Source organism: Mchenga conophoros, linkage group LG8 (assembly GCF_057382185.1).
Source record: "Mchenga conophoros isolate Kocher_MC1m ecotype Shallow Benthic linkage group LG8, M_conophoros_male_GT1.1, whole genome shotgun sequence".
Taxonomy (NCBI): domain Eukaryota; kingdom Metazoa; phylum Chordata; class Actinopteri; order Cichliformes; family Cichlidae; genus Mchenga; species Mchenga conophoros.
Window position 1 is genome coordinate 22,747,372 of NC_140533.1, and position 19,631 is coordinate 22,767,002.

General features: G+C 37.7%; 1 protein-coding gene across 1 annotated transcript; it reads left to right on the forward strand.

The window, feature by feature from the left end:
* The first annotated feature begins 773 nt into the window (after nucleotides 1-773).
* LOC146568769 (5-hydroxytryptamine receptor 3A-like) lies at nucleotides 774-17,240 on the forward strand. Its single transcript, XM_085285059.1, has 12 exons — nucleotides 774-1,294; nucleotides 3,827-3,892; nucleotides 7,861-7,926; nucleotides 8,892-9,055; nucleotides 9,674-9,718; nucleotides 9,852-9,961; nucleotides 11,832-12,001; nucleotides 12,125-12,282; nucleotides 12,996-13,206; nucleotides 13,278-13,451; nucleotides 13,594-13,664; nucleotides 13,902-17,240. Exons 1-12 carry the CDS (start codon nucleotides 1,258-1,260, stop codon nucleotides 14,124-14,126), a joined length of 1,497 nt encoding a protein of 498 aa, XP_085141185.1. The 5' UTR covers nucleotides 774-1,257; the 3' UTR covers nucleotides 14,127-17,240.
* Nucleotides 17,241-19,631: the final 2,391 nt, after the last annotated feature.

A 19,631-nucleotide genomic window follows, 5' to 3' on the forward strand; every position in this document is an offset into this window, starting at 1 on the left:
CTAACACAAACAATGAACATGAGTCTTGTATTTGTCGATGGTCAAATGCTTTAGCATCTTAATGTGTCATATGTTTGGATTCTTCCAAAAAACCTGTTTTTTTTATATCAAGTTACTTCTTATAAAGTGCAAGAAGTCAGTGTCCATTTGTTGCCTAAGCTTGTTATCTGTCATATCATTTTGAAACAATAATATTAATAATAAAAATCAATTCACATTTTATACGTTCTATTGCATCACTAAACTTCCACCGTCCCCTGTAGTAGTTTAGTAAGTATTTTCAAAGAGCTCTAGTTTCATCCTATCTGCCCAAAGCACATGCTTCCAGTATGCTTAATATAAAGGCTGTCCTTAGCTGGGTTTAGTGATGATCTTCTCTGAAACTACAGTTCCCAAGATGGTTAAGTCACTCACTAGTGCCTTGGCAGTTGTTCTGGGTTTTTTTTTTAGATACTTCTAACTAGTTTTCTTTCCAGTCTTTAAAATATTTTGACTTCCTACCTTTGCCAGGCTTCTTTTGTACTGTGTGCCTCTCTTTGAATTTCTTGATGATTCTTCTCATTCCTGTTCTTGACACTTGGAAATGCTGTGTAACTTTTTACAGTATATCCATCTACTGCTTTGTGAGCATCAATAGTTATTTCTAAACTGATTTCTTTTGTTGTCAGCTTGATGCATCCTCAAAACAGTTTTTTGCTGTTTTATACTAATTGTAAACTGGAAGATAATCCTCAAGTTTAACTTGATTTTACAAGCTTTGAGCATTACGAAGTTAAAGCACATAATTGCACAGCAGTGGTTTGCCACTTTTTCAGGGGGCTAGTAATACTGACCCTGTTTTTTTGTTTTCTTTTTCTTTTTTTAAATAGGGACTAACAATTTTGGTCTCATTTGCATATAAATTGAGACAAACCAAATTTTATGATTTAACTTTTGTTTTTATACAAAATTGTCTTCATATTATATTTTCAAACCTGTGATTTGTCAGACTTTTGGCCCCACTGTGACACTTATGTATGTGTGATACATGATGCAATGCTGGTCACAAGCTTTTTAACTGTAGCATTTAAGATTTTCACTTAGTTTAATTGCTCTGTCTATTGCCTAAGACACTGGTCTTAGGATTGATATTGGGATAAAACCATGATTGGTCTTTATATTTGCCCTGCCCCCTTCTAGGCCATTACATTAATAGAGCAGGAATCATCTCCTGCCCACAGAGAGAGCGATGATCATCACTGATCTTTCAAAGCCACAATGATTACAGGTTTCTTCTTCCTGCTCTTCTTCATGGGTAAGTGCATTTAATTTTTGAATTTTTAAAAATTCATACAGGTTATAATTTCTGCTGCTTTACCATTTAAGGCTTTTATTCTGGTTAAGAAGAAAAGATGATTGCAACATGTATATTATGTGCTGCCATCACTCAGGGTACTATCTCTCGTGGGCACAAGGGATTATAAATTGAATTATAAAATCTTGCTCTGCTTCCAACACAATACAAATATGCGTATTTCAGAAATGTGATGCAATGTTCATTTTTACAATTAAATTGTAAAAATGAAAGATAAGGAGAAACCAGAAAGCAGAGCATTACAAGTTTTGGATATAATAAAAGAAACGTTCTTGCTCTAGAAAAGTTTATTAAGATTGGTCATCTATGTACCTGCAAATTTTTGTAGTGTATGTGTGTGTGTTTTGTGTCCAAGATTTAGCCATTTACCTGATTTTGATATTTGTAAAGATTTAGTATTATACACTTTGTATATAAAAAGCAATATCTGTTTCCTGCCTACAAAATTGTGGTTTCTACAGCCCTCTAAATCTGCTGTGGATGATTGGACATCCAAATACTAATTCCTAATGACAACTACAGACAGAGATTAAGTTATGCTTAATTCCTATTAAGAGGTATTCAAGAGAAAAAAAAAGAAGTGTTCAGGAAATTCTGCAGTGGTCAGAGGGGAATGATCGTTCTTTCTTGCATTTTGTAAAGTTAAGAATGAATTACCCTCCTGCCTCCATTTCTTTATATTGATCATAAATGATGTGCAGAGAATTCAAGTGCACTTACATGGAATTATTTTTATTTCATAACTATTGCGGCCCTAGCAGGCCCTCCTCCTGAAATTGACCTTATGTGGGTGTCTTCTGCCATATCTCCTGCCTTAGGAGCCAGCTTTTTTGTACAGCTGACTCCCATCAGCAATTAAGAATACTTAAGGCCAGAGAAAAGTGAGCTCTAGTGCCAGAAAGCCTTGTTGGGTTGCAGCTAGTGAGCGATGTGTGTGGTGGTTAATTGCTCCTTCTGTGCAGAGAGGAGTGTATTTGGGTATCGACCCTTTTTGGCTTATTTTCAGTTTATCAACAGTTTTGTTGTTTTCTTTCTTTTATTAATAGAAACATTAATAAAACCTGTTAATTTAACCATTTTACCTCCCTGTCTCCTTTTTTCAACCTGGAAACCTTTTGTTACTTTCCCTCATCCCCTGGAGCTTTTTAGGGGAACAATAACTTGCGAGCAAAAACACAACAGTATGTGCTGTAACATGTCCTTGCTGGAGATTGAGCAACTTTTTGTTGGCAGGTTTAAATTTTGCTGTTTAAATGTTTTATTTTTTAAATCCCAAAAGCTACAGTATATAATACAGGGACAGCAGTGCAGAGGCTTCAGAACTTGCCTTAGAATCCTTTGATTTAAACAGTTTCTTCAGCAGTAATGTAATCCAGTGATTGTTGTCAGGATTTCCACTGTTACACAGCAAACAATAATTGTTAATTATTAATTCGGCAATCTTTTTTTCCAAATTAAGACAACACTGCTGCAGTGTAACTCAGTTTAATGATGTAGCCTGAAGTGTCTTTCAAAGTGACCAATAACATCAGTAACCCGTCCTCCTTTGGGCTCCGCCCCCCAAACTTTCAAAAGTTGATTCTCTCTGGATTATGTTTTTCCTCATGCTTAGGTTATGATATAAAAATTATTCAATAGGTTTGCGCTAAACTACATTCTTCAAAAGCACTATCAAAACTGCATTTTAAATTGTGCCCAACATGATTTTACTATGTTGTTTCGTGCATCTAAAATAACAAGTCATGAAAAATATCTTCAGCACCAAAGCAGCAATTATAAATAGGAAAAAACTGAAATTAAATGTTTGGCACATTGAAATTAGTTTTCATCCTGTCCCATCATATTTTAATTTCTCACTGAAGTGATCATTCGCTGAAAAAAGGAATGTTTCCTTTCCTTCATAAAGAATCTTTTATCCCAACCAAGCATCGGGCCCTTTATTACTGTTAATAATACTGATTACTAAGCATTGATACACCTATAAATCTTTATCTCATGAAGATAAAATAAGACAGAATAGCTACACATGTTAAATGTCATATTACACTTGAAATTAAAAAACACTTACACTGAGTGTTTTTGCTTGTAATAAGAATGAAATCTGTGAGAGGAACAGCTAAAAATTGCTCGAGAATGTTTTAATTGTATGCATTTGTCAAAACACAACTAGTCCCTTATCAAATCATTATATCATACTACAGCAAATCTTTATGAGATAATCAGACTAAACATTAAATGTATATGACAGTTTTTTTGTTTGTTTGTTTGTCTTTTTCTACACATAATGCTGAGGTAGACTGTCCCTAGGTTGATTCAGTGTCACCAAGTGTTTGCTCACAGGCGGTCACCTGATTGTTGCGGTTTTCTCTATATTATTGTAGGGTCATTATTTAAAGTCCATTGAGGTGAATGTTGTTCTGTGATTTGGTGCTATATAAATAAAACTGAATTGAATGTACTTTTTTCTGTCAGGGGGAAATGCCTCCAGCGTAGAGCTGCAAGATGACCAACAGACACTCAATGAGACTATTACCAGAGGTAATGAAAAAACACTTCAAAACTTATTTAATAAAAAAAACAAAAATATGCAGCACCTGGAACACAAAAATGTGAAAATGGACAGGTACATAAATCAACAATCTTTATGTGGTGTGCGTGCGTTCATGTTAATGTGTGTGAGAGAGAGAGAGGTGGAGAGAGTGACAAGTGGGGAGTGTGTATGTGTGTGTGTCACAAAATGTACTTGAAAATAAAGGTGGGAATCCAAAATAATGGCTCCCAGGAGCCAGAGGCAGACAGAGATTGATCAAGGGGAACTGGATCATCTGCAGTCCACAAGAGTACTGAAAACCTCACCTTTAATGGCAGATAAGTTAGATAGTTACAGTTAGGTGGTCCATTTCCTACTCTGGCTCTGCTTGCTGGACATCCCGGATGAGTGACTTAATCTCCTGGGTGAGGGATCGGATTACACATGAGGGAAGCAAAATGGTCTCTTCCTTCACAGACTCATCGAAAGAAAATTTTCAAGACAAAGTATTAGGCTTCACATTGAGAGAACCTGGTTTATAGGTTATTAAAACCTATAAAACCTGCTATCTAAAACCTGCCGGTGTCCTGCAGGTTTTAGATATCACCCTGGGTCAACACACCTGAATCAAATGATTAGTTCATTACCTCTCTGGAGAACTTCAAGACATGTTGAGGAGGTAATTTAGCCATTTGAATCAGCTGTGTTGGATCAAGGACACATCTAAAACCTGCAGGACACCGTCCTTTGAGGCCTGGAGTTGCCCACCCCTGGGTTATGGTAAAGCTAAACTGAGTAAAAAATGAGAGCCCAGGATGGTTCCTCAGGATGAACCAGGATCATAGTAGAAGCGAAGCATTGTTTCAGGGCGTCGAGGCTTTGTCAAAACGAGTTATCCCAGTGGAAGGCAACCTTGAGGAGCTAAGTGGGTGAACAGCAAGGCAATCTCGCAAAAATCCAAATACTCACCAATAATAAATCGTTGGTAAAAAGGAGCAAAGCCCAAAAAGTGTTGAAGTTGTTTGCTTTTGAGAGGAACTCACTCAACCAATGGTTGGACCTTGGCTGGCTCTGCCCTTAATTGACCCTTCTTATTCATGAAACCCACAAAGGAAAACAGATTGGACATGAAACTTGCACTTCTTACTAGAGATGGACCGATACCGATAAGTAATATCGGATCGGTCCAACTCTACTTCTTACATTTTACATATGTCATCATTTATTGTGCCCGCCAGTATCTCTAAAGTTACTGCTGGGCTTAACCTGCTGGCACACGAGGCAGTTCGACAAAACTTCATCTCATTCCACAGTAGAAACACTCATCAGAAGTTAGGTATCTGTCTCTTCCCAATGGACAGACGAGCCTAACCGAGCTGCATGATGGTTTGCTCGCCGCTCTCTTCTGACTCACTCTCTCAGGGATGGAAAACTTCATGGAGGACTCCCAAAAAGTTGATTATGTTTATTTGGATGTAGCGTTTTCAAGTTTCATCACTTATCCAAATGACTTCTTTAGTCTCAGCTAAATGCAGTTTTCCTCAACCTTTTAAACAGTACATCTGCATAATGACTGAAACTAACACCATGGGCCAACAATGAATTGTGAGGTCAATTTCTTGGTCATTAATATGAAAATGTTCATGACATTGATCAACAACCACTGATCAAAGACAATTGATCAGCACCATTCACAGACTTGAGAAATGGCTGCAATAACAGCATTGTAAGATGGTGAAAGATGTACCCTTATGCCTCCTCTTCGATTCAGAGATGGTCTTTCCCTTTTTACAGAAAGCCTCCTTGAATCCTGGGCTGAACTCACTTTATTAGCTGATAAGACGCTGTGTTAGGGTTGGATCCTTTGTCAAAAACATGTCTTGGTCTTAAACTTGCTAAACTCCTCAAAAGACTGTTCAAGGTTAGCTTTTAACACTACAAAACCTAACACCTGTGCCCACTTCAAAGCTCATCCTTATAACACAATCATAAAAGTTTTCTAAGGTGCTTGGAAAGAAAAGCTACTGAAATTCTGTAAGATTCTTGAAGGTGGTTCACCTTTCATCCGAGAAGCTTCTTTAATTCTAAAACCAAATGGTGGAGAGTCCCAGGTCTGTTGCGGGAGTTCTCCCTTAAGATCATTTACCCATTATTGATCATGCGTCTCATTACATGAGCCAAGGTGTGAAAAAGGAAAATGAGTAAAGTCAAGGGTTGAAGTGAGATCTGGCATGCGGGGAAAACCTTAAGGCCATGTCCATCTTTTTCTCTCTTTTTTGGCTTTCCTTCCTCGCTGAGACGGCGTTTTCGTTAAGGAAAACGCTCTCCAAAGCGTATACATTTGAAAATGCCATAGGGTGGGCATGATTAAATTATGGTTGCCGGCTGTGACAACCAGCCTCTCCTGACACTACACCCTGCCACAGTGACCGACTGAGAATCACTTTAATAAAAATTAAAGCTCAGTATTATACAGACACAAAAACATTCCCCATAATATATTCATATCCATATATACCATAATATCCGAATCATATCTCACACATGCAAAATCAATTAAAAAAAAAAAAATCATGATTAATGAAAAAATGTTTTAGGAAGTTATTTGCTCTTGGCTGCCGTAAGTTGGTGCTTAGTTAACTTAAGCTTTGTGACGGCTCTGATCCCAACCGTAAAAAAAATGACTTGCTTCCTTTCTTATTTTCCAGTTTGTACATTCCTGATTCCTCTTCAACTCCTCTCCTCACATCTCAAGTCCTTGTATACAAAATAAAAGTCACAAGAAGGGAGAAATTGAAGCAATTAAAAATGAGGCTCTGAAGCAAGCATTTCTAATTTTGTTAAAGTGATGTTGGTTAATTAATTGACAATTGGCACAACTTGCACTGAGCACATGTCATAGATGTAAAGAGTCAGGAGGCCTTCATTTGACCATTGGAATCACTCAAGGAGTTCATGTAATGTGCATGAAGTCTCTTCCTGACAGTTCAGAAACACATGCACATGATGCTGTAGCCTGCTGGAGGTAATTTTGTAGGTTTTTTTTTAGGGCTGTTCCTGGTTGTATTTGAAATAGATTCACAATGGTTATGCCTCCTAACCATATAGACTGAGATCCCTGAATTTCAAAAAAATGTTGTTTTATACTGTGGCATGTGAAACCCCCAGCAGCATAGACTTATAGCAGCATAACGTTGGAAGGACTTAGGGTCACCTAATCCAGACAGGATGTTTATGAGCGTTTCTTTCTTTATTATATGTTTATACACCGCTGTGCATTTATTGATGGCAGTGTGTCTTTTGTCTTGTCTTCCTTCCGTCACCCCTAACCTGTTGTGACAGGGAAAAGGGAATGTCCACACACATGTTCCACTTCTCCAAAACCACTCTCCTCTTCAGTCACTCATGTCTCCGCACGCTTTGCCACTCAGTTGCTCCTGGGAACAATCACACAGGGTTACAGGAGCAGGTCCAGGGAAAATCTATTTACAAAGAAACACAATCAGAAACTGACTTGTAAACACAGAGTTTTAGATACTGCTTGACCGGGTAGACTAACGTAGGCTACTCAACAATCCGGCGACGAGTAGGACAGAACGGCCATTCTAAATAGTGCTCAGGATTGCAGGAGATCAGTGGCAGGTGTGATGATTAGCACAGGTGCGTGGGCCAGAGGCAAGAGCAGAGACAGAGGAGAGAGAGCGAGGGAGGGAGAGAGAGCACAAAACAAAACAAAAATAAACATGTTGCCTAACACCGAACCAGCCAGTGAGACACGGGGGCCATGACAGAAAAGGAGTTTTTCCTTACCACTGCTGCCTTACCAAGTGCTTGCTCAAAGGCAGTCATCTGATTGTTGGGGTTTTCTCTATATTATTGTGGTGTCAATACCTTACAACATAAAATGCATTGAGGTGACTGTTGTGATTTGGTGCTGTATAAATAAAATTGAACTGAATGTACTTTTTTCTGCTAGGGGGAAATGCCTCCAGCATAGAGCCTGAAGATAACCAACAGATGTTCAATGAGACCTTTACCAGAGGTAATGAACAAACACTTCAACAGTTCACAGAAATTCAGTTTATACATTTTAAAATGTTTTTTTCTGCCACTGTATTGTTTAATCAAGTCATAGAATCTAAGAAACTGAAGTGCTTCAAATAAAATTCTGCAAAAAAAATTTGGGGGCTGCAATTTATCAATATTTGTAATGAAGGGGAATTGTGAGATGAGTTAATGGGATATTATGAGAAGATAGTTGCATAAAATTATAGCTATATTGATAAGCAGGGTTTTGTCAAGGTGCAGCTTGGAAAAAGCAGGACTCAGGCACAGAATCTCTAAATGTAACAGTGAAATTTACTGTTTAATTTACTGTGAAATATTGCAACAACAGTTCAACACTAAGGCCTTTATAGAAATGACCACGGTTCAGTTTTTTTTCTTTTTAAGATCCCCTCTGGCAGCTTATGCAATCAGAATTATGATCTGAATGCACTGTTGTTCCAAACACATTTTGCTTTTCCAAGATCATCATATCATTGCTTTCGATCCCAACTTCATTATATACTGTATCAATAAAAAAATTAAAATATTTAAAGCATCGTCCTGGTTGTGGAACACTGGATCAGCATTTCATCCTCTCAAGGATACTTGAGGGTGCATGCGAGTTTGCCCAGCCAGTCTACATGTGTTTTGTGGACTTGGAGAAGGCATTTGACCGTGTCCCTCGGGGGGTCCTGTGGGGGGTGCTCCGGGAGTATGGGGTGTCTGGCCCATTGCTACGGGTCATTCAGTCCTTATACAACTGTTGCAAGAGCTTGATCCGCATAGCCGGCAGTAAGTCGGACTTGTTCCTGGTGGTTGATGGGCTCCGCCAGGGCTGCTCTTTGTCACAGATTCTGTTCATAATTTTTATGGATTATGATGCGCTTAAGATGAGCATGAAAGTTAGCGTTTTTATACCATTTTTATATTCATTGACAATGTGTCTTTATATCATTTCAGAAAATGAAGAGAATAGTACTAAAAGCTGCAGATATGTTGACATTATTAACCGCCTGAACTTGACCCAAGACAAGGATATGTACATTATGACAAGGCCTGTGGAAAATTACAGAGATGCTACACCCGTATACCATATTATGGGAGTTAAAGCCATCTTAGATGTGGTAAGTTGTTCTGGCTAATGTTGCTGCCTTTCAAATAATGAATAGGTCATTGTTCTGGGTCTTTGACCCAATGTTTTGTGTTTTTTGGACTTCTGAATTCTGTTTTCCATGATTTGTTTTCAGTGTGACTATTAGTTTCCTTACTGTTTAGTTTTTTGACATTTATGTATTTTCTTTTTAATTAAACCTGACAGAATATTTGTTTCTTTTTCTTTTATCTGTAAACGTCCCCTTCTAAAACAAACAAACAAACAAACAAACAAACAAACAAACAAACAAACAAACAAATCATGAGCTTTTTCCACTGGAAAATGTTGTCGTCCACATTCAGTCAACATTGTAGTGTACTGCCTCCACTTTTGTTTATATGCTGTATCATAAAAGTAGATTCTGAAAATAACACACACAACGTGTTAAACTGTGCAACACATCAAGGGTGTTAAGCTTTTAAAACACTTTTTCAGTGTTTACACATTCTTACACATTTTTTTATTCCTATCTTTCATAACTTTTATTTGACTATTTTTGGGGACTTGCTCACCCTTCCTTCCCCACATGTGGAAAATCAACTTTGAAGCCTGGCTGAACTAACAATATGTTTGTTTTCTTTGCTCACAGAGGAAAAATGACCAGAGCCTTGTTTCTTACATTTGGGTTCAATATGTGAGTATTCTCTTGGAAATACACAATTTTCCGTTGTTGAAATTCAAATGTGTTATAATCATTTCTTTTAATCCTTTCTTTCTGTTTTTCTCTGCTTGTATCTTTTTCTTCTCTTTCACACCATCCTGTGTAGCATTGGTGGAATCAGTTCATATCTTGGAACCCAGATAATTTCTGTGGACTTGAAAATATAAAATTTCCTGCTGCAAATTTGTGGATGCCAGATATAACTATTGAAGAAAGGTAAATTTTATATGGAAACGCACCCACACTTACAGATGCACATATAGTCACTAATGATGAAGACTAAGTATATATTTTTTAATTTATCAAATGAATTGCAAACTGAAAAGGAATATAGCCAAGACAAGGTTAGAATTAACAACTGCTAACTTAAATATTGACATTGTGCTTTTAAACATCACTCTTATAAATCTCAGCCTCACAGAACCTTGATGTTCTAGCTGTCTGTCTGTTGAATATTATTTTGAAGTATTTTGCAGTGTGCTTTAGTAAAGTGCCTCCCAGTTGTCAGTTTCATAGGCATTAATGCACCTCCATACCACACGCAGGTGTTTTGAGTTGAGTGCTGACAACAACCCATCCTTGTTCTCTTTAGTCCAGAATATGCTGTGTCAATGATTTTAGAAAAAGAATATAACCAGGACTTTAATGATGTTAAATAGCGTGTTTCTAAGCGATTTGAAGAAAAAGAGCGAACATGTGTAGGTTCAGTCCAGACGGTTCTCATATTTCCTCTTTTTCCGAGGTCGTCATTTAGGAACGTGGTGGGTAGCCGAAAACGTAATATGGTGACGATTTGTCACCTAGCGTAAAATGTTACTCTTTGGGAGTGAGAACGGGTTGTTCAGGGAGAAATGTGAATGCAGCATCTGGGAGCTCAGGCTCCGATGAGTTTTCCTCTCCACCCCAACCCGTTCTCACTCCCAAAGCGTAACATTTTACGCTAGGTGACAAATCGTCACCATATTACGTTTTCGGCTACCCACCACGTTCCTAAATGACGACCTCGGAAAAAGAGGAAATATGAGAACCGTCTGGACTGAACCTACACATGTTCGCTCTTTTTCTTCAAATCGCTTAGAAACACGCTATTTAACATCATTAAAGTCCTGGATAAGGTCAGGAATAAGGTTATGGTCAGGGCTAGGGATAAGGTTAGGTTTAGGGCTGGAATACAGGGCTGGAACGTCTACTACCGCGGGAGCGTCATTGCACTGGATTCCAGCAATAACCCGCCGCGTACCATAAGAACGCCGAAGGTCTCCTTTCGCGTTCCTCAGGAACGCCGCGGGACGTGACAAAACGTCGACATGTTACGCCTCGGGAGTGAGAACGCTCTGCCCTGAAGTACAGACTGACTCTGGGTTAACACTTTAAGTCCTCACAACTCTCTGGTTGCTTTGGAACTAATCCTAGACTCGGAGGCAGCAAGTTCAGTCACGCAAAAAACAGAGTTAACAGCCTCAGAGGGGATTACTGTCTCTTTGGACTCTGCTAGTTGAAAAGCACAGTGGGTTTTGGAATGATATTCAGAACTCCCCATCTTCCCCCACTAGAAACAGTCTTTGACATTGAATCAACAGGGTTTTCAGTAGAGTCAGATGCCAAATTAACACAAACAGAAGCAAAAACATAATCGTTAACGGCAGAACTAGATCACAGCATCAGAGTTGACTGTCTCCTGATTGGTGATTTCAGTACTGGAGCTAAACAGTTCAGAAATATGACCCCTATTATTTTCAAGGGAACGAATTCAGTCTTTGAGTTCATAACATAATCACAATCGTCATTGCTGCTATCCTGACCAGGAACGCTGAAACCAGGCGAATCGTCCATGTTGAAAGCAGCCAACCCCTACTCACTCTCTTGATTCTACATCTAAGGGTCTGGAGTAAATATCAGAAATACTCACTACTAGACGGTTCGTGGACAACAACACCACCGGTGGCGTTAGGTGTGTTGCAGCAGGGACACATGGAAAAGTTTCAGGACACCAGCCCTCGATGATTGGAGTTTGAGACCCCTGCGCTACACTATATGTGCGTACCATATTTTGTGCCGTAATCTGTTTTCATTTGCTCTCATACAGGACAGACAAGGACAAAGAGACTAAAAGTCCTTATCTCTTAATTCACTGGTATGGTTGGGTCGAATACACAAATGAGCAGGTGGTGACAACTGCCTGCAGGATGCGTGTCTACAAATTTCCCTTTGACATTCAAAGGTGCAACATCTCCTTCAAGTCTATCATGCATTCTGGTGAGTCAATATCAAGTTCTACTTACATGTGTTTTTCGTACTCTCATATATATAAACCATGAAATATCACAACACATAGTCCTTTGTTCATCTGCTCACATTTATTTTTCTATTCCATTTTAGATAATGAAATAGAATTAATTTACAACAAAAACAATGAATCATTGACAACTTTGACACGCAGCATGATGTGGACCCAGTACGAGTGGACATTCGAGGACTTGACACCCACAAACAAATCAAGCATTATGTATCCACATCAAACTGTAATTATTTACACGGTAAGTACTTCTTAACCTCTTAGGTCCTGGCGTCCACATATTGGGACATCACATTTTAGGTTTAGACCACAATACTAAATTTTGCAAAGATTTCCAAATAGCAAAGAGAAATTAAAAATGCATGCCATGAAAGGGTTTGGGTCTTAGGAGGTTAAAGCAGAAACACAGATGTGGAAATTGAGTCATTAGCCACATTTTAATAACATTTGTAATGAAAACAAAATTGCAGTTTGTTTTGAAAGGGTTTTAAAAACTCAGCAAAAAAGTTGTTTTCCTTGTGGTTTCGTTCCCCCTGAAGCATACACAGCATTTATTGGACAAGTACTAGATTTCTTTATCCTCCTAACCCTCTTTTAAGTACAATCTAAAAAGGCCTGCAGCCACTTACCACATCCTCAGCACATCATGGCTTATACTGTAAACTTGCTGTTCCATACAGAAGATTATCAAAGTTTACTCCTGCTATGCTGGAAAAAAAAACCACATCTGTATCCAATAAAACTTTAAAGCAAAGCATTTGTCCTTGTATTACAAACATTATTTTATGTTATTATAAGTTATTGGTCATATTTGATAAGTTCTTAGAGGAGACACAATTGCAGGCAGCAGAAGAAACCAACAACAGCTAAAAGGCAATAAGGAATTCTTTATTATTATTATTATTATTATTATTATTATTATTATTATTATTATTATTATATTTTATTGCACAGATCACGATGAGAAGGAGGTCAGTCCTCTACATTGCCAATTTCATTTCTCCAGTGCTCTTCTTCTTGGTTCTGGACTTGGCCTCTTTCCTGATCCCAGATGCTGGAGGCGAGAAACTCAGCTTCAAGGTCACTGTCCTGCTCGCTGTCACAGTGTTGCAGCTTATTCTGAATGACATTCTGCCCAGCACTTCAAAAAGGGTTCCACTTATAGGTAACAAAGTGGGGTTTATTTGACTGAATGCATTAATAAATTACATTACTGACATAGTCTGCTCTCCTCAGCTATCTACTGCATTGGGACTTTTACCCTGATGCTGCTCAGCCTCCTGGAGACTATTGTGATGATGTATCTGATTGAGAAAGACTCTGCAGCCCATCACAATGAGACAGATGAAGAGCAAAACCTGAGTGTAAATTGTGGAGACAAATGGTGCAAAGCCAACTTCTGTGTTAGAGGTGAGATTATCTAAACTCATGAAAACAGGTTTATCTTTAGTTATGGTTAAAATACCCACACATTAACATTAGCATTTACATGCCATTTAAATCTATCATTTTAATTGTGTACCCTTAATCATTTTGTCTTATATCCTCCCAGGAATAAAATCCAGTGACTGTGCATCTGTTTGTGATGAAAGTGCCGATGAAACACAATCTGTGACTGAAAAGGTGAGACTTTAGCTACACTTTAAAGGGCTATTTATTTAAAGTGAAGTATAAAAATCATTGAGCTTGCATTTGAGAAATTACTTAGAGAAAGAGATCAAGATGTTTGTTTGTATATTAGTAGAAAACCCTTTTATTTCAGTCACAATGGAAACAAACCATTGTGTCAAATGTAGTAGCAGTCAGTGGCCTAAATTTGTTGATAACTTTCTTTAAAATGTAAAAACAAAACTTTTGCAGAGAAGCAGCGACAAGCTGACAGAGGTGTCCCTTGGTCTTGAACAAGTCTCAGATGAACTGAGAAAGATTGGGAAAACAATAAGTCTGCTCAGCAGTAACGAGAAGGAAGAGAAGTTCGGATACTGGGCCAGAATGGTAAAAAAAATCAACAGGGCTTACTTCATTTTTTATGTCACAGCAGTCACTGTATTTTTGTCAGTTCTTCTTTCAAGGTGGACCAGCTGAAGTAAAATAAAATATGAATTCATTAAAAGAGACAGAACTTATGTATTATTTATTTTTTTCATAAATGTCATTCATTTCAATCAGTCCGAAGAAAACAAATGTCCCATTGAGTACAGGTTGGTAAGGTGTTCACTTCTTATATTTAGTGATCTATTTAGCATCATCAGAAATACAGACCCACAGCTGAAGAAAAAAATCAGATATTTAACAGTGATTTCTGCTCCACTTTACTGTGGTGGTTTCAGAGCCCCAGCGTAACAAAAGCTGCAAGGAAATGACATTGTTATTTGTCGCATATTGTGTAGCATCAAAATTGTGAAATTCAGCATCAAAGGTTTGGTTTCAACCAGTTATGAGGTAAACTTGTGTAGTAGTCTTCATGACTATTTTCAGTGCTCCTTATCGCAATAGAAAAATTCCAACATTTAAAACATTATTAAAATGTACATTTATATTTAAGGTGGTGCAGTATGACAAATTATATCAGATGATGATATTAAACTGTCTATTGTTTTATATTATACTTAATTCTTCATTTTGTGCTGTGTAAAAACAGTAATGTGATCCTTTGCCCTCCAGCCGAACATCTTCGAGTTTAACTTAGTCAAAATGCCAGATAGTTGCTGTGCTATCAGATGCACTAACTAGCATTTATTTAAAGCTGTCACAAGAACATCAAGTTCAGCAACAGCATATGAGACACCCAGCTAACCCTGCCTTACAGCCCCTATCACACAAATCCCTGCTTTTACCTGACACTGAAAAAATACTTGATCAACTTTATGTTATGGCACAACATTAATGTGAAAATGAATACTACCGGAACATTTCTGGCTATACAATGTAAATGTCCAGGTCAGCAAAATGTAAGATTTATGTGTGGTAACTGTTTAAGCTAGCTATGTAGCATTTATCTTTGCTTTAAAGATAAGCTGTTTCTTTTTCTTTACTTCCCACATGGCGATATTATTTACCCATTATTTACAGATGGAAAATATATGTAGCCAGGGCTGGACTGATGATCTGTGATATCAGGCATTTTCCCGCAGGACCGGCACACTTTTTATATGTATATATCTGAATTTACAGAAAATGCACTATATTTAATGTATGCTTTTATTGCAATATGAGACCATATCACACAGCTTTATATTTCTACTCCTTAGCCTTTAAATGATTTTCTTGTAATTATGGTGGACCTCATGTCCAATTTAAATTACATTTATTCTTTGCTTTTTGCAGTCAAAAATAATGTTTCAATATATATTTAGGACATATATACATGTTTAATGTTCAGTAAGCTTCACCACAAGCCTCTCAGAACCTACAGCCCCTTTATGCACCTGCATGCTTTTGTTTAAATAATTATTGCACACTTTCTGTAAATCCAATCAACTTCATTTCACTTCTGAAATATCACTGTGTGTGTCTCCTATATGATATATTTAACTGACATTTTTTATTGTAACAACCAACGATTTATACAGGAAAATAATGATTATTAACAAGGTTGCCCAAACTTTGGCATCCCACTGTATTAGTAAACTTATATCTTAACATATAAGGAAATTAATGTATGCTTAATTATTTCTATTTCTTGCTTCTTGGCAACAAATCTTATACTGCTCAAAGCTTGTTTATGTCCCCTGAAATGGTCCCACATTTGTAAGTGGGTTGAGCAGCAGAGTTGGTTATGTGGATTATGTTCAAACTGGGAGCACAGACACTCCTAGAGTGGTTATCTTATGTCTGTTCCAAGCATTCCACATTTGACTGATTTGTCCTATGGCCTGTGCCATTCAAGTTGATGTTCTGCAAAGCCAAGTTGCAGTATTATTTGGAGTAAGCCCTACAGATTTGCAGTCAAAGTTTACAGGACGACATGGCTGACAGCTCTCTATCCAGACAATTTGAAAGACACTGCACACAGTCAATCTCCGATCTCGTAGGGATGGCAGGAGGCCTGCCATGACTGCCGTTCACCATCAGGTTTATCCAGTGTCTGCAACATGTGCACTGGAATTAGAGATGGACCGATCCGATATTACGTATCGGTATCGGTCCGACACTGACCTAAATTACTGGATCGGATATCGGAGAAAGATAAAAAATGTAATCCGATCCATTAAATATCACGAAAGCACCTCACAAAACTTGCAACACGCCGTAACTCACCTCAGAACGTTAGCACGTCGGAGCAGTATGCATCACATGATAGAGCGGCTGTGGCATGCGGGACCTGTCGGTGGTCTGGATAGCATGTGGAGCTTCGCTAGCAACCCGGCATTTCATCTCCGACAAAGTTATCCCGAGAGAAGTAAAGCAAGTTTGTAAGTCCATCTCTGAATGTTTGTAAAGCATTCCTGCGTTAAGCTTAACAAGCGACTGCCTCTTCTTGCTGCTACTTCGATCATGAAACTGCTTAATGATCAGCTGATCGGCTTTTCTGTCGCGAGTCCGTGTCTCTAGTTTGCTTTTGGCCCACTTTGCACCAGAAAGAGGAAACCAGCGGCTGAACAACAGCAGCACGTTTAAGCTTGATCAGCTGTTGTTAGAATGTATTTAATATTAGTTTCTACTCGAGGATCTTTTTCTACGTAGCTGACGGCTGGTAACTGTGCAGGGGCGGATCTAGCAAAGTTTAGCCAGGGGGGCTGATAGGGCATTAACAGGGAAAAGGGGGCACAAAGACATATGTTAGAAGATTTTCTACATTATACATTATAACCAAATCTCTATAATACAATATAATCAAGTGAGCCTTATATTCTAACCAAGTATGCCTTATATTTTGTGTGTTCATATATTTTCACATAACCAAGCCTATTGTTGAAGAATTACCTAATCAAGTTTATTGTTAAAGGAAAACTGATACATTCCTTACCTAAGTGTCTGAAATGTTTGACAGCATGATATAATGATGCATTCTTTCCTATAGTGTCTGTGATGTCAGATAAAGCATGATATACTTCTGTATTTTTATCCCAGTGTGTGAAAGATCAGATAAGCTGATTTAATGTTTAACCTCTCGTCAACATCTGTTAAAAGAGGAAGTACTATGTAACCCATTTTTGCCTTATAAATAAAGCAAGCGAGCCTGTGCTCGGTGTGTGTGTCTTCTCAGAGAGACATTCACCCGTGCGCACGTTTTCTAATTACTCTCTGAGTCGGTCTGCAGTTGTCTCATTTCTCTTACTTGTGTTTTGAACAAATGTCTACCCCTGACAACATACTTTTCTTTCTTATTCTCATTTAAAATGTCTAGCTTTTAATAAATAATTATCTGACACCCAAAGTTTTAATTTGATGCAAAATGAATAGAAGTCCATTACTGTATATAGTGACTATTAAGTCTAATATATATACCCTAGTAAGCTATAGTACTTTTTACTTTGGGAAGGTACCATCTGTGCAGTCTGCAATTTTGTTGAAGAAAGATGTTGAATCTATTTAATATTTCTTGAAAAATAATTGATTTCTGTGCATTTTTTTCACACTGCATCAAATTAAGGTTGATTACGTCGATTAAGCATCATGAGGTGGAGCGTGAGGGGTGGGTCCCTATTTTTTATTTATTTATTTTTATTGTTGCTGGGAGTTGGAACCCTATTAGTTAGGTTGCTTAATATTTATGCTAAGTACTCTTTAAAATACCAGAATAGGGAGGATGGTGCAGGTTTAAGTTTATTAGATTGATCAGAATTGCTGAACTATGAAATATTTTTTTTGCATACAGGTATAACAGAATAGCTTTAGTGTAGTTGTTGTTTTAAACTTGAGTATGAACTTATACAAAATGCAGCAAGATATTTAAAAAACAGTTTTGTTGATTAAAAAACACTATATCGGATTCATATCGGTATCGGCAGATATCCAAATTTATGATATCGGTATCGGACATAAAAAAGTGGTATCGTGCCATCTCTAACTGGAATCTGAACATTTGGAAGAAAATTATGCTCAGCAATGATTCCAGGATGGAGAAGTGTGGAGAAGATGTGGAAAATGGAGTAACAGCTTTTGGCGGTGACAGTGTGATGGTGTGGGGCAGCATCTTCCTCACTGAATAAACAAGGCTTGTCATCACCGGAGGCAATCTGAATGCAGAGAGATATCGAGATGAGGTTCTGCAACCAGTGGCGATGGCATATTTCCCCAATCTGGGACCAAACTGATGACAGTGCTCGCCTCTGAAGAGCACGGCTATCAGAGGCTACCTCCAGAATTTGGGAGTGGTGATGATAGAAAGGACTGCCTGAAGTCCTGACCTAATACCTATTGAACACGTATGGGATCAGCTTGGGCATGCTGTTCTTTCCAAAATCACCAACTGTGGCTGTACATGGCTCTCATGTTACTGAGCCCCCCATTTGATAAATTAATGAATTATTAAATTGCCAGTATGTCTTGTTTCTCCAGACTTCAATCAGACAATCCAATAAACAACACCAAACATAGAGTCAATAGCAGAATAAACTGTTTTGGCATTGGTAGAGAGAATTTTGGTGAGTTTGTAATGGGCACAACCCAAATACTAGACTTTACAGCTCAATCCAAATCCAAATGCATTTTCCTTACAAACATGGCACCATTTAAGGGGAAACAAACAGGCTTTCCTAGAGTATAAGATTTATCACCAACAGGAACTGTTACAACATAAGAAATAATTAAGCAAAAATAAATGTATTTACTTTTTCTGCTAATTTTATATGCACACATAATGGATATTTTTGCATGTTTTACACCATAGATACATAACACATACTCATTTATGGCAACAGTTGCAGTAGTTAGCAATGTGTACCTCTTAAGTAATATACTGAGTGTTAATATTCTTCTGATCTTGATCTCAAATACACAATGTATATATTAAATATACTGAAAGTGTAGCTCTTTGAAGACTCGTAACTCATGTGTTGTGGGAATATAAAACAATATAGTTGATTCCTGTTGTAAATTCTACATTGACACCTGTAAACTATATAATTCATGTATTAGCATGATGGAATTAAAGTCATATTATTTGGTTCTAAATACATGTACAGAACATGTAGTCTTGAGTCACTTCTGTGTTATTTTATTTCTCTCATTCCAAGAGGCTAAAGAATTGTTTAGCTTTCTGAAGATCTTTCAGAGTTTTTCTTTGGACTTTGGCTGCTTTTCCACTTATTTTCAGTCCAGTCCTTAATGGACTGGTAGCTGATCATTTTCAGAATTAATGTGTTTTGTTAGTTTGCCACTTAATACTCAACTAAAAAAAAAAAAAAAAAACTCAAGGGGAGAACTACTGCTACATTTACATATAGCATAGAACTTGGCAAAGATCCAATTTAATTTTAAATTGTATATTTAGACCCATTGTTGCTAGCAGCCTGTTCTCAAAAAAAATGCTCCAGATAACAGTTTGGCAGGTGTAAAACAGAAGCTTAAGTAATTATGTTTTTGCCGAAAAAAGGTAATTCCCAAGAACCTAGTACTTGAAAACGTGGTATGGACAGACTTGTA

What these genes read in the sequence shown, in the direction of transcription:
- LOC146568769 (XM_085285059.1), top strand. Translation starts at nt 1,258, where the DNA reads ATGATTACAGGTTTCTTCTTCCTGCTCTTCTTCATGG. An exon ending in AAACTGTAATTATTTACACG is followed by an intron (nt 12,283 to 12,995) that starts GTAAGTACTTCT and finishes TTTATTGCACAG; the next exon opens with ATCACGATGAGAAGGAGGTC. An exon ending in AAAAAGGGTTCCACTTATAG is followed by an intron (nt 13,207 to 13,277) that starts GTAACAAAGTGG and finishes TGCTCTCCTCAG; the next exon opens with CTATCTACTGCATTGGGACT.